This window comes from Panthera uncia, chromosome E3 (assembly GCF_023721935.1).
Source record: "Panthera uncia isolate 11264 chromosome E3, Puncia_PCG_1.0, whole genome shotgun sequence".
NCBI classification, from domain to species: Eukaryota; Metazoa; Chordata; class Mammalia; order Carnivora; family Felidae; genus Panthera; species Panthera uncia.
This window is the reverse complement of record NC_064815.1, coordinates 12686007-12699154: the sequence shown is the minus strand read 5'-3', so window position 1 is coordinate 12699154 and position 13148 is coordinate 12686007. Positions and strand designations below refer to the sequence as shown.

Sequence of the window (13148 nt, the reverse complement as noted above, 5' to 3'; positions counted from 1 at the left end):
GACAAATCACCGTGGTGACAGAAGATGTCAACAACGGGGGGGGGGGGGCGCCGGGGAGAGGTACAAGGGAACCAACCGGATACACTCTCTTTGCAACATTTCTGTAAACCCAAGATTATTCCACATTAAAAAGTTGACTTTAAAAAAATGCTCATATATTATTTACTATGTGGGAGGTACTGTTCTAAGCACTTTACATCATTTAATCCCCTATAAGGCTATTTCACTATCCCCATTTTCCAGATGAGAAAACTGAGGCCCAGAGAGGCAAAGTAGCGTGCCCAACCGCACCCAGAGCTAGCATTCAAATCGAGGCACTTTGGCATCAGGGTCCAGATGTGGCTCATATTTTCCTAATTGCAGCTGCTGCTTCTTGAGCATTTGCCACATTCGAGAGAGAAAGGACAGGGTCAGAAGGAGCGAGGAAGCAGAGGCCACGGTGTTTGGAGAGCAGCGTTGGGAGGGCAGAGAGAGGCACGTGTCCTCTGGCACCACGTCTGAGGCTGACTCAGGAAGGCAGGTGACAAATAACAGGCTTGGGAGAAGGGGGCAGGGAGGGAAGACTATCTGGTTTTCTGACAGGCGGGGTGACCCAGACTGCCATCTCTGCCTCTCAACGGCTGTGTGGCCTCAGAGGCGTCGCTTAACCTCTCTGGGCCTCGGTTGCATCATAGAAAATGGGCTGACACAACAGTACCTTTCTCACGGGCCTGTGGCCATGGTTAAATGAATTTTATACATGTGATATGCTAAGAATAGCACCTGACACATCAGAAGGGCTCAATAAATGTTAGCATTATTATTGGATAATGAGTTCCCTGTCAAATGTGGGTTTAATGACAGTAACAACTATTATTTATTGAGGCCAACACTGCCGTCAGCATATTAACTCATTTACTACCCAAAATAACCCCGCAGAGTGGGCATGTCATTACCCCATTTTACAGAGGAGGAAAACAGAGGCCCATCAAGGTTCAACTTGTTTAGTCACACAGCTTGTCAGACAGCAAGGATGTGCACCCAGTGGTCTAACCACACCGCCCAGCCTTGACCCCTTCACTAGAGTCACTCCCCAGCCACAGCCACACCACAGAAGTTGTGTGGCCAACGCTGGGTGTTTTGCCTGCCCCAAAGCCACGTGAATGCGTATCTCCTGACACTGGGATCCCGCTCAACGGCAGAAGAGCACACGTCGGGCATCAGGAACCTGATAGTAGATCCCAACAGACCCTCACGGACCCTGCTTGCCCACCTCACACACCAGCCAGGGCTATTCTCACTGAGCCGAGGGGTCACGTACTTGAAGTCACGGTTTTACATCCCTCTCCAGCTGAGAGGGTGAAGGTGAATGCGTCGATGTGACACTGGTGACCCGGGCACTTGCAGCCTTATGGGGGAGCTGCCAGGAGCGGCTGGCCAGGGGTGCCCTGAGCAAAGGCCGCTGGCTGAGAGCGAGGGGTCAAAACCTAGCCCGCGACCTGCCAGCCGAGTGGCCGCCGAGGGCAGGACACGTCCTGTACTTTTCCACCTGCGGGCCACGCTTTTCCAGTTCACACCTGTGGCCAGGTGTGCAGCTCGCCAGCTCGGGGGACCCCGGATTCCTTGATGTTTGCCTGCAAAATGCCTGCTCCTGTGCCTCTAGGGGACAGAGGGTCCCACAGCGTTCAGCACATTCTCAATAGAGCTTCCTGAAGGCTCACGGCTTGAGGGGGCTGTGCCTGAGCCCAGGGGTGACGCCAGAAGCCTGTCACTCGTGAGAAGCGGCAGGACTCCGTGGACTTCTCCAGAGGCCTGAGGTATGAGACCACGAAGCCCCAGACAAACAAGACCCAGCAGGGGCGCCTGGGTGGTTCAGTCAGTTAGGCGTCTGACTTTGTCTCTGTTCATGATCTCACGGTCCGTGAGTCCGAGCCCCATGTCGGGCTCTGTGCTGACGGCTCAGAGCCTGGAGCCTGCTTCCGATTCTGTGTCTCCTTCTCTTTCTGTCCCTCCCCCACTCACACTCTGTCTCTCTCTCAAAAATAGAGATTAAAAAAAAAAAAAAAGACCCAGCACTCGTGGGACGCAGGGGCGGCAGAGGAGGCAGGGATCTGAGGACCACTGGAAGAGCCGCAGGCTTTTGGGGTGAACGTTATTCTCACTCTGCCATCCTCTCAAACTTGGGGGCTGTCAGGGAAGAGCCTGGGACAGCGAACACTCCCAGGGCCCCGTTCTAAGCACTGACCTGAGCCAACTCTGCTACCCTCCTGGGCAGCCTGGGAGGTGGGCGGTCCGGGATGACAAAACTGAGGGCAGCAGATGCCCGGTGACGGTCCAGAACCCTCGGCCGCTGGATGTTGGACGCTAACAACACCCAGCTCACAGCTGCCCCCTCTCCAGGGAAGTTTGGGGACCCCCGCATCCTCCTGGGGGGGGCCCGTGGCCCGTGAGGGACTGATGCGCCAGGGACAAAAGTCTGGCCCCTCAAGTGAGGGAGGAGCACCCTGTGGTGTGGTCCATGCTCCAGATGCCCGGGGACCAGGCCTACGCGTCACCTGAGACAGCAGCCTCACTCAGTTCATCCCGCTTTCCTTACAGACGCGTCCTAACATCATTCCGTCAGCACGTCAGGGGCCTTCGACGCATCCCCATCTCGGGCTCTGTCTCCGGAAAATACGACCAGAGACACCGAGGCACAGAAAACTGGTGCAGGTGGCTGGTCGGTGGCCGGGCCGGGCCGTGACCGCGAGCAGGCCCGGGCAGGCTTGGGGTGCCTCTCACCTGTAGCTGCACGGCTCCGGCCCAAACAGGCACGCCAGGATCAGCCGCTCGGCAGGGTAGCCCATCTCCACCAACTCCTGGTTTGGCACCTGCGAGAAGATGTTGGTGGCCTGCAGGAGGTACCACTCTGTCACGGCCCGGGTGGCGCTGGTGAAGTTCCGGAAAGTGCACACGGTCCCGTTGAGGCTGCACTGTAGAGGCCGAGAGGGGTTCTTGTGGGCGCGGGGACTGCGGCAGGCCCCAGCCACTGCCCCAAGGGCAAGGGTTTTGCCAGCTGCCCCTCCCCTGGCTGCACCTGGGCGTTGGGCCGGTGGGGAATGTGTTTCCATGGTGCTCATGATGTTCAGGGGCTGTCCCCGCACACACAGTTGAGTGGTCACAGGGACTCCCACGCAGTCACCGGCCGCCCCTATGTGTGGCCTTGTACATGACTGAATACACACGTGCACGTGGACACAAAGACCATCCACTTCCTGACCTCCGCAGCCACGTGATGTCATGGTCCCGACCACACACACACACACACACACACACACACACACACACACATCCAAACTGTCTCCCTGGTTTCATGCTCATGAGGAACATAGACAGACACGTTCAGACCCTCCACTTCCCTGACTCCTTTTCTGGCCTCGTCCCAGACTTCCCAGGGCAGATCCCTGAAAGCCACATGGACCACAGAGGACTCAAGGCTCCCTCCCCCTCATAGCAGGTGAGGAAGGACCTGGGCTTTCTCAGCCCGAGCCCTGGGAAGGGTGCAGGGGCCCCACCACGAGGTCCAGGTCAGGGACTTGGCCCCAGCACTCTGGCCTCAGCCACTCTGCCTCCACCAACCCTCATTGTGGGCCTTCCTTCTGGAAGCCGGGAGGCGCTTCTCCGCATTCTGAGATGGCCCTCCCCAGGGCCACTGTCCTCAGGCCCATTCCTGGAGGTCTCCTTGTCTCTCTGGGAGACAGTCACTCTGTCCCAGGATCTATCACCCTATTTGATTTGTACAGCAAGCCTACCCGTCATCATGAAGCAGCAGATGTATCCCCATTACACGTGCACACGCAGACCGCAGCACCGCGAGCGCGCACAGGATCCCCACAAGCGCACACGCGGACCAGAGCACCACGCGTGCGCCCAGGATCCCCACAAGCGCACACGCGGACCAGAGCACCGCGCGTGCGCACAGGATCCCCACTACACGCGCACACAGAGCCTGGCCCCGAGAGCTGGTGCAGCCAGCAGGAGCAAGCCTGCCTCACAGATGAGGAAACGCACACAGGAAGCCCGGTGACTGCGCCAAACAATGGCAGGGCACCGGGTCAGAGCGGGCGCTGCGGAGACGAGCGCGGAGCCCTGATCCGGTGGGGGTCGGGGGCCTCCTTCTGGGGAGTGTTTGGCCACAGCCTGGGGCGCCAACCATCAGCGTCACCAGGGAGCCTGTTAACAATACAGATTCCTAGGCCTGGACCCGGAGCTGCCTGATCAGATTGTTCAGGAGTGGGGACCAGGGATTTGTACAGGTAGGGAGCTCCCTAGAGTTAGAGGCACAGACAGGGACCCTTGAGGTGGGCACACCTGAGGGCATCCCAGCGTCCCAGCACAGGGCACGTACACTTGGGCAGCTGACTATACTGCACAGCTCTGGGGTTTTCACCTGCTCAATATTTATGCCCTTATCTTTTGATAGTAAGACCTTATTTCTCCTTCAGGAAACCATCCTTTCCCACTCACTCAGTCCATGTGATAGAGGCAGACATCACCCCAGTTCCAGGGCACATGACCCAGGATTGACCAATCATGACAGCCCATTCTCCAGCCCACAGTGATTGGTTTAAGGGTGAGCACGTGACCTGATGAGTGGGTCCCAGGACTTTTCTGGGGCTACTGGGAAAGAGGAGTTCTGTTTTTTTTTTGTTTTTTTTTTTTTTAAATTTTTTTTTTTTCAACGTTTTTTATTTTATTTTTGGGACAGAGAGAGACAGAGCATGAACGGGGGAGGGGCAGAGAGAGAGGGAGACACAGAATCGGAAACAGGCTCCAGGCTCCTAGCCATCAGGCCAGAGCCTGACGCGGGGCTCGAACTCACGGACCGCGAGATCGTGACCTGGCTGAAGTCGGACGCTTAACCGACTGCGCCACCCAGGTGCCCCGAGGAGTTCTGTTTCTGGGGAAAGTGCTGAGCTAATGGGGTGTATGTCTGGCTTTGCCAAGCCCCTCTGCATGGAGAAAGCCTGCCAGAGAGTGAAATCAACTGGGAGAAAAGCTGCACAAAAATGGGGAGAGGCAGAGTTCTGATGACAGCATTTAAATGCCTGGATCCAGCCATACCTGAATCCAATCTCCCCCTGGACTTCTTAGTATATGAGCCAGTGAATTCCATGTTTTGCCTAAGCTAGTTTGAGCTGGGTCACTGGCATCCAACAGTGTCTTGACTAACATACCAGCAATTTATTTCTATTTTGAAAAAAGCATTGGTGAATATACAAAATAGGCACTGACTTCCAGCTTGCCTTTCCCCCAGCAAGACCCGGGCTATTAAAGGAAAGAAACTCCCATCAGCCTCACTGTGTAGGGTCCATTGCTTGATGTGTGCCTGGGGCCCACTTACTAGTCTCATGGCCACTTTGCACGCCTGCGCAGTGCAGGTCCTTCCTGGTGCCGAGCCATTGTGGTTGTCTCCAAAGAGGTCAAGGACCACTGGGTGATGGGGGTTCTGCTCGTCGATAAGGACCAGCGGTGTGTAGTTCCAGATGGTGGAGTTCAGAGCCTTAGAAGCGTTGCCATAGCTCTGCTCGGGTGCCAGGATCCTCTCCAGGACCGCCTCCATTAGTTCGTCCAGATCCTTCAGCAGATGCTTGACTTTGGAATACCTGGGTGGGGAGGGGGCCGGTCAGGGGGGCAAGGGCAGCGGTGAGGCAGAGAGCCACGGCGGTCTGGGACCCACCCTTACGCCAGCGTGGCTGTCACCATGTGTGAGGACAGAGCTCTGCCCAGGCCCCTGCCTCTCTATCCACCCACCCGGGCATCCACGCCTCCTTCCATCCACCTGCTCACTTATACATTCACCAAGCAGTTCATGAGCACCTACCGTGTACCAGACACTGCAAAGCACAGAGGATACAATAGCAAACACAACAGCCGGGGTCTCTTTCCTTATGAAGTTCACGTTCTAATGAGGAAGACTCATAACAGCTCATGGTTAGCGATTGCTTCCCATGTGCCGGGTGCTTCTGATGTCTTACTTTATGTATAATCTTCCCCACAATTCTGTGATAGTCCCCATGTAAGGATCAGGAAGCCCCGGGAGTCGCTGTGATTTCCCGAGCCCATCCCACTGGTGTGGGGGCAGAGCTGGGACCGGATCCCGGATTTGGTGCAGTGGGCATGCTGTTTGGGCCCAGGGGTTCTGATATCTCCCTCCCAGGATGGGACCAAAAATGCAGAGAGGAAGGGCAGGTCTGTGATCCTGAGGTCCTAATTCTCCATTGGAGACTGTGGGACCAGGAGTCAATGTCCAGAAGGAGAAGGTGGATGGGACTTGGGGGCTGGGCTCCAGTACCTTCTCTCAGCCCCCAGAGGCTCCCATATTGGAAATGGTCCATGCCACGGAGTGTCCCCACCGGCCACTCTAGACCCGATTTATCCAAGCCCCTGCCCCACAGTGTGGTCACCAGGGCAGTGTGTGTGAGCTCTGGCTCGAGAACATCCCGCAGGGGTGAGTGTTAAACCCTGGCCACAGGCCCACGTCCCGGTACAAAGGAGTACAGTAGCCAGGGCTGACATGGCCTTCAGACGTCACACCTCCTGTCCCCTGACCATCACACCAGCCACCTGTGTGTACACAGGAAGAGGGGGAGCTGGGAGGCTGGTGGGCTATGGGGAGGGGGGCTGCTCTTACAGCCTACGTGTCCACAGCTGCAGTCGAGCGTGGTGGGTTACTGCATGAGGTCTGGGTTCGAATGCCGACGTGCCACTTAATATCAGTGTGACCTTGGGCAACCTAACATCTCTGAGACTCTGTCTTCTCTTCTACAAAATGGTGGGGGGGGAGGATTAAAATATTTACCCTGGAGGGCTGTTGGGAGGATTCAATGAAGTGACACAAAGCACCCGGAATAGTGCCTGGATGGGGTGGTGGTGTTACAAGGATTATTTCAGGTTCTCCTGAGTAGCCCCAGGGATCCACCCGGCAGGCAGGAGCCCTACTAGTCGAAAGAAGGGAAGCAGGAATTCCCTTTCAGTACCTTCTTTGGGACAAGAATGTTCTCTGTGGCTCAGCTGTGCCGGCCCTTCCATCAATTCCAGGCTCTGTCTCACCCCAGACCCTCTACCTGTGCCCTCCACTTGGAGTACTCTTTTCCTCCCCCCAGCTACCTTCTACTCATTCCGGGGGGAAGGGGGGCATTCTTCTCTGACTGGCCCCTGCCCCTCCTTGACCCTGACTAGGTCAGGTCCCTCTGGGTGTCCCTTCCATAGGCCTTGCCATCAAGTGGATAAACAGTGGCACCTCTGGGGTCAGATAAGACCTGGGTCCAAATCCCACCGTTGTTTGCTGTGTGTCTCTGGGCAAGTTCCCTTACCTCTCTGAATCTCCATTTCCTGACCTATAAATCAAGCAAGTATGGCAGTACCCACCCTTAGGGTGGTTGCGTGGGTGAGAATTACACAAGTTAACCAAAACATCACTCCACATACTGCCTGGCAATTCATAAGCACTTGATGTACTGTTGCCATATATATTTTTTATCATCACAATGATAATTAATTCAGTATTTAGGGAGAAAAAGATGAATGTCTGTTTCCTCTGGTAGGCTGTGAGGAGGGCAGGGACTTTGTTTTATTCACCGATGTGTTCCTAGTACCTGGGACAGCCCAGGGCACACAGCAGGCACTCAGTAACCGTGTACTGAATCAATACCGGGCACTGGCGGGCCTTGAAGGCAGCAGCCACCAAGTACTTCTTAGGTTCTCTTTAAAGATTTTATTATTCAGTAATCTCTACACCCAATGTGGGACTCAAACTCACAACCTCAAGATCAAGAGTTGCATGCTCCACCGGCTGACCCAGCCAGGTTCTCTTTAAGCCTGGGAAGTTCATGGAGGTGCCTGGGTGGCTCAGTCAGTTAAGCATCCCACTTCGGCTCAGGTCATGATCTCACGGTTCGTGGGTTCAAGCCCCGAGTCGGTCTCTGTTCTGACAGCTCAGAGCCTGGAGCCTGCTTCAGATTCTGTGTCTCCTTCTCTCTCTACCCCTGTCTCTCTCTCTCAAAAATAAGTAAACATTAAAAAAAAAAAAAAAAAGCCTAGGAGGTTCATGGATTTTGAAACGTACTTGCTGCAAAGGGATGAGGCAAAGAGGGAAAGAAAGAAAGGAGAAAAGAGAGTGGGGAGCGGGGGCAAGGGCAAGAAACAGGGAAGGAAGGAGAGACAGAGAGAGGGTGGGAGGGAGGGGGAGAGAGAAAGGGACGGGGGAGAGGGAGGGAGAGGTGGGGAGGAAGAAGGGAGGGAGAGCCAGTGGTGAGCTCCAGGGACCACCTACTGGAAGGGGCTGGCATTGCAGATGGTGACGGCGGGGAAGTCCATGGTCTTGAAGCCGATGGAGAGGGAGACGCTGACCTCCCAGCTCAGGTAGGTCTTGATGAAGACGCCCCACTCCCAGCAGACGAGGGAGGTGAAGAGCAGCGTGATCAGGAACCACATGGCCTTCTTCTTGGGCCCCTCGCAGATGATGCGCTTGGGGCCGTGGGTGTTAGTGTTGTTACAGTACCACACCAGCAGCTCCTTGTACGTGTAGCCGGGGCCCTTCTGCAGCCGGTGCAGGCACTTCAGCAGGTACTTCTTTATGTGCATTGTGGCACCTGCAGAGACACGGCGGAAGGCCAGGTGCAACACCGGTCCTGCGTCCTGGGCTGTCCCAGTCGTGGCCGGAGTGTGGGCATTGGAGACAGGCGGAGGACAGGGCTGCACACCCCAGCCCTCCCTCCCCGCCTTCCTCGCTGCTGCCTTCCCTTTCTCCCACCCCGCCCTCTCCCCTCTCTTCCTCCTTCCCTTCCTGCTCTCTATCATCCACCCATCCGACTAACTAAAAAGCATTTATTGAAAGCCTACTGTATGCCAGGTACTGAATTAGTCCCTCTGGACTCATTGATGAGCAAAACAAACAAGGTTTCTGCCATCTGGGAATTTCTAGCCTGGTGAACAAGTTACTTACACTCTTGACTCCTTAGGTACCCCCATCTATAAAATGGGCATAATTGTACCTAATGTACAGAGTTGCTAAGACAGTGAAACTAGGTGATGCACCCAGTGCCTGGCCAGACTAAGCGCCCAACACATCTGCTACCTTCATTACAAGCCACAAGCGGGCGAGACGGATGTTCATCAAATAATCCACCAAAAATGCGTAGTTATATACCCTACGACCAGCAATTGCATTACTAGGAATTTATCCAAAGGATACAAAACTGCTGATTTGAAGGGGCACATTCACCCCAATGTTTATAGCAGCGCTAACAACAATAGCCACATTATGGAAAGAGCCAAAATGTCTATCAAGTGATGAATGGATTAAGAAGATGTGGTATACAGGGGCGCCTGGGTGGCTCAGTCGGTTAAGCGTCTGATTTTGGCTCAGGTCATGATCTCACAGTTTGTGGGTTTGAGCCCCACGTCCAGCTCTGTGCTGACAGCTCAAAGCCTGGAGCCTGCTTTGGATTCTCTGTCTCCTGCTCTCTCTGCCCCTCCCCCATTCACACTGTCTCAAAAATAAACGTTAAAATTCTTTTTAAAAAGATGTGGTATATGTATATATACATATACATATATATGTATATGTAGACACACACACACACACATATATATACAGAATGGAATACTACTTGGTGATGAAAAAGAATGAAATCTTGCTATTTGCAACAATGTGGATAGAACTGGAGGGTATTATGCTAAATGAAATAAGTCAGTCAAAGAAAGACGAATATCATATGACTTTACTCATATGTGGAATTTGAGAAACTTCACAGGTGAACATAGGGGAAAGGAAGGAAAAAGAAGATAAAAACAGAGAGGGAGGCACTACAGAGAGCTGAGGGTTGATGGGGGCGGGAGGTGGGTTAGATGGGTGATGGGCCTTAAGGAGGGCACATATCGGGATGAGCACTGGTGTTGTATGTAAGTGACGAATCACGGGAATCTATCCCGTGATCTATCTACAGCACACTGTATGTTAACTAACTTGAGAATTAAAAAAATATGTAGTTATAAAACATGGTAGGAAGGGTTGGGACCCCGTGCTCTGAGGTCCCAGAGGCAGTGAAGGGTGGTGGCGAAGAACGGGGACTCTGGAGCTGACATGTCTAGTCTGAATCTCAGCTCCGCCACTTTCTAGGTGTGTGACTTTGAGCCAATCACCTTCTCGGTGCCTCAGTTTCCTCATCTGTAAGCTGGGGATGATACCAGCCTCTCCCTCCTGGGTCTTTTGTGAAGCTTGCATGACAATATGCAGAGTGTGGATGAATGCCCAGCTGTTGTCATTCTAACAAAAGCACACTCCCCACCCCCAGTTCTGAGAGTCCCTGGAGAAGCTGAGTTAAGGAACCTAAGAGTTAAGGGGGTGAAGAGGAGGGGGCATTCAGGTGGAAGGGGGAACGGGAGCAAAGGCTCTGAGGGGGAGGGAGGCTGGAGGGGTGAGTGGGAGCTTGCGGGCCACATTTAGGATCTGGGTTTCAGGCCAAGAGAACTGGAGCCCTTGGGAGCGTGAGTGTGATGCCATCAAAGCTGCCATCTGGAAAGACATGGACTGGAATGGGATGGAGGCGGGTCTAGGAGCATCGGGTGGGGTGAGGAGCTGTGGGTTGTGGAGGAATATCTAATCTTTCTTTCTGAGACTCTGTTTCTCGATTAACCAAGACGCTGGTCACAGAGCCTGGCACATGATGGCTTCTCAGGAAATACCCGTTTCCACCTGCTGCTGGAGCACCCCGGCTCTCTCCCTGGAGCCCCAGCTGGCCAAAGGCCACCTCCTTCATGCAGCTGTCCTGACTCCCTGACAGGGGTGACCCTCGGCCTCCTCTCAGAGCTGCTGCCTTTCCGGGCCAGGGGCAGTGTGGTGGGCAGCTCAGTGCCTGCTGTCCAGCATCCTTTCTTTCCCTCTGGCTCTGTGTGTCCTCGGGGAGAAACTATACCTCCCTCAGTCTCAGTTGGTGTGAGTTGCCAGGTTGACTCCACCCCTAGTCCGAAGGGGTACTTACCTAACCCCAGTTTGGATTGCTGAGACTCAATTCTGTTGCTTTATGCTGGTACAACTGAGGCAGACTCCTTTTTAGCCAAGACTACTAAGCTGGAGGTATTTGGGGCCACAAATAGGGAGACTGCCTGAGAATAAAGCCAACACAGAGGAAAGCAGAGTCACAAGATGGAGAGATTTCTGACATTTGAACACCTGGATCCAGCCACTCCTGAAGCCATTTACTCCTGGACGCATCAGATCCAACAACCAATAAATTTACTTTCTTACTTATGCTGATCCAAATTGGGTGTCTGTCATTTGCAATCATCAGAATCTTTTTTAAATTAAAAAAATTTTTTTAATGTTTATTTATTTTTGAGAGAGAGAAACAGAGGGCAAGCAGGAGAGGGGCTGAGAGAGAGGGAGACACAGAATTTGAAACAGGCTCCAGGCTCTGAGCTGTCAGCACAGAGCTGTTGTGGGGCTCGAACCTACTAACTGAAATCAGGTGCTTAACCGACTGGGCTACCCAGGCACCCCTCAATCATAAGAATCTTAACAAAGAAAGAAATTCACCTCATTCTAACCCGTGTCATATTTGTTTCTGCCTGTGGCTTCTCGTTCCTATGAGATCATAAGCCCGTTGAGAGTAGCAGCTCTGTATTCCTGACAAGCCCAGCACAGTGCCTGGAACTCTACCAAATAGCCAAATGGATAATGCCAGACTTTCATATCTAACCTGAGATCTTAAACTTGCTCAAGCGTGTTTACTGCTCACCTAACTTACTGACACAGTAATATCCCCCCCCCCCCTTCCTGGACAAAGCATTAAAGGCTTTCCCCTCCAATGCCTCTGCTCGCTGATGGAAATCAAGTTCCATATGCCTACCCAGGCCATCATGGCTGTAAAATGGACGTTCACAGATTAACCCAACCTCCATCTTTCCCTAGAGGGCCCATTCCCTGCCCTGGGAAAATAAAGTAATAGTAATTATAATAATAACAACTACAGGAGCACCATTAAAGTCCTATGTGTTTACCACGATCCAGGCACTGCAAGGTACTTACTTCATGAGTTATTTCATTCTTAGACATTATTATCCACAACTATAAACTTGGAAAGAACTGGGGCTTTGTCTGTCTTTACAGTTTAGCACCAAGGACTAATAGGTGAACAGCACATGAGGCTCTAATAAACTGTCATGGAAGAAAAAGACAAAGGGCCTCTCTGATGTCTACCCTTTGCCATTCTCATTTAATCATCTGATTCAGCCAAGGAGAAAGTAGGCTTGGTACAAACAGGTCCTTAGCATCTATTTAACCCCTGCTAATCTCCCAGATTAACAATGAGGCCTCAGGCTCAGAACCTTATCAGCCAACAGTATCTAGTTAGAATTAACATCATTCTGTTTTCACTGCGTTTATTTTTAAGAGGGATCTCTAATTTATGGCAAGAGATACCGGCTTTGGCTTTCAGTTCACAAATCCACTCAAGTTAAAAAAAAAAACACAAAAACGGAAAATGTGTTTAAAGAAAAGTATTCAGTAAACAATAGTAGGACGTGTAGCAAAACTTGTGACAGTGGCAGGCAAGTAACAGAAGTTTGTTGAGTGCTGGCATATCTCCTAACTAGTTTGGTCCCATGGGCCATTAGCCAAGCCAGAATCAATCCATGCTACCAACAACTTGATGTCGTTCCCAACAGATTTCGCCCCAAGGTGATAGATGGTCGGTGTTTGGGATGTATACACAGCTTGTGCAGAAAGGTTGAAATAAGCTTACAGCTTCAACCAACTCAAACAAGCCAGGTGGAGACTGGGTCCGCACACGGACTCAGGAACAGTGGACACGTCGTGCTTCAGAGACTCCCAGATTGCATCTAAGCTTGGCCCCAAACTGGTGGTAAACGTTCCGGGCCGCAAATACAGAGACAATAAATGCCGTGTACAACCAAGTCTGTTTTCCTGCAAGAGGAAACACACACTTGGTTTCAGAGACAAATTTGTCCTGAGATTTGACTCAGTTTCCTGGTGGGAGGATAATTAGGAACACAGTGCGTGCCTCTACCTATTAATTTGACAAAGGACACATACATGCTCCTAATACAGTCAGTTCTTCTGAACCTTCTCAGTGACAGGTTGCCTATCATGACCTAAAAGCTGTACT

At 52.7% G+C, this 13148-nt stretch overlaps 1 protein-coding gene across 1 annotated transcript in view; it reads right to left on the bottom strand.

Moving 5' to 3' along the window:
- Positions 1-13148, bottom strand: part of SCNN1B (sodium channel epithelial 1 subunit beta) — a 61741-nt gene that overhangs the window by 15254 nt on the left and 33339 nt on the right. The window contains exons 2-4 of the mRNA XM_049638420.1: positions 8294-8612; positions 5363-5624; positions 2761-2951 (exon numbers count right to left, since the gene is read on the bottom strand). Coding sequence (XP_049494377.1) covers positions 2761-2951; positions 5363-5624; positions 8294-8604 — 764 coding nt within the window. The 5' untranslated portion in view covers positions 8605-8612. The remainder of the gene's footprint in view (positions 1-2760; positions 2952-5362; positions 5625-8293; positions 8613-13148) is intronic.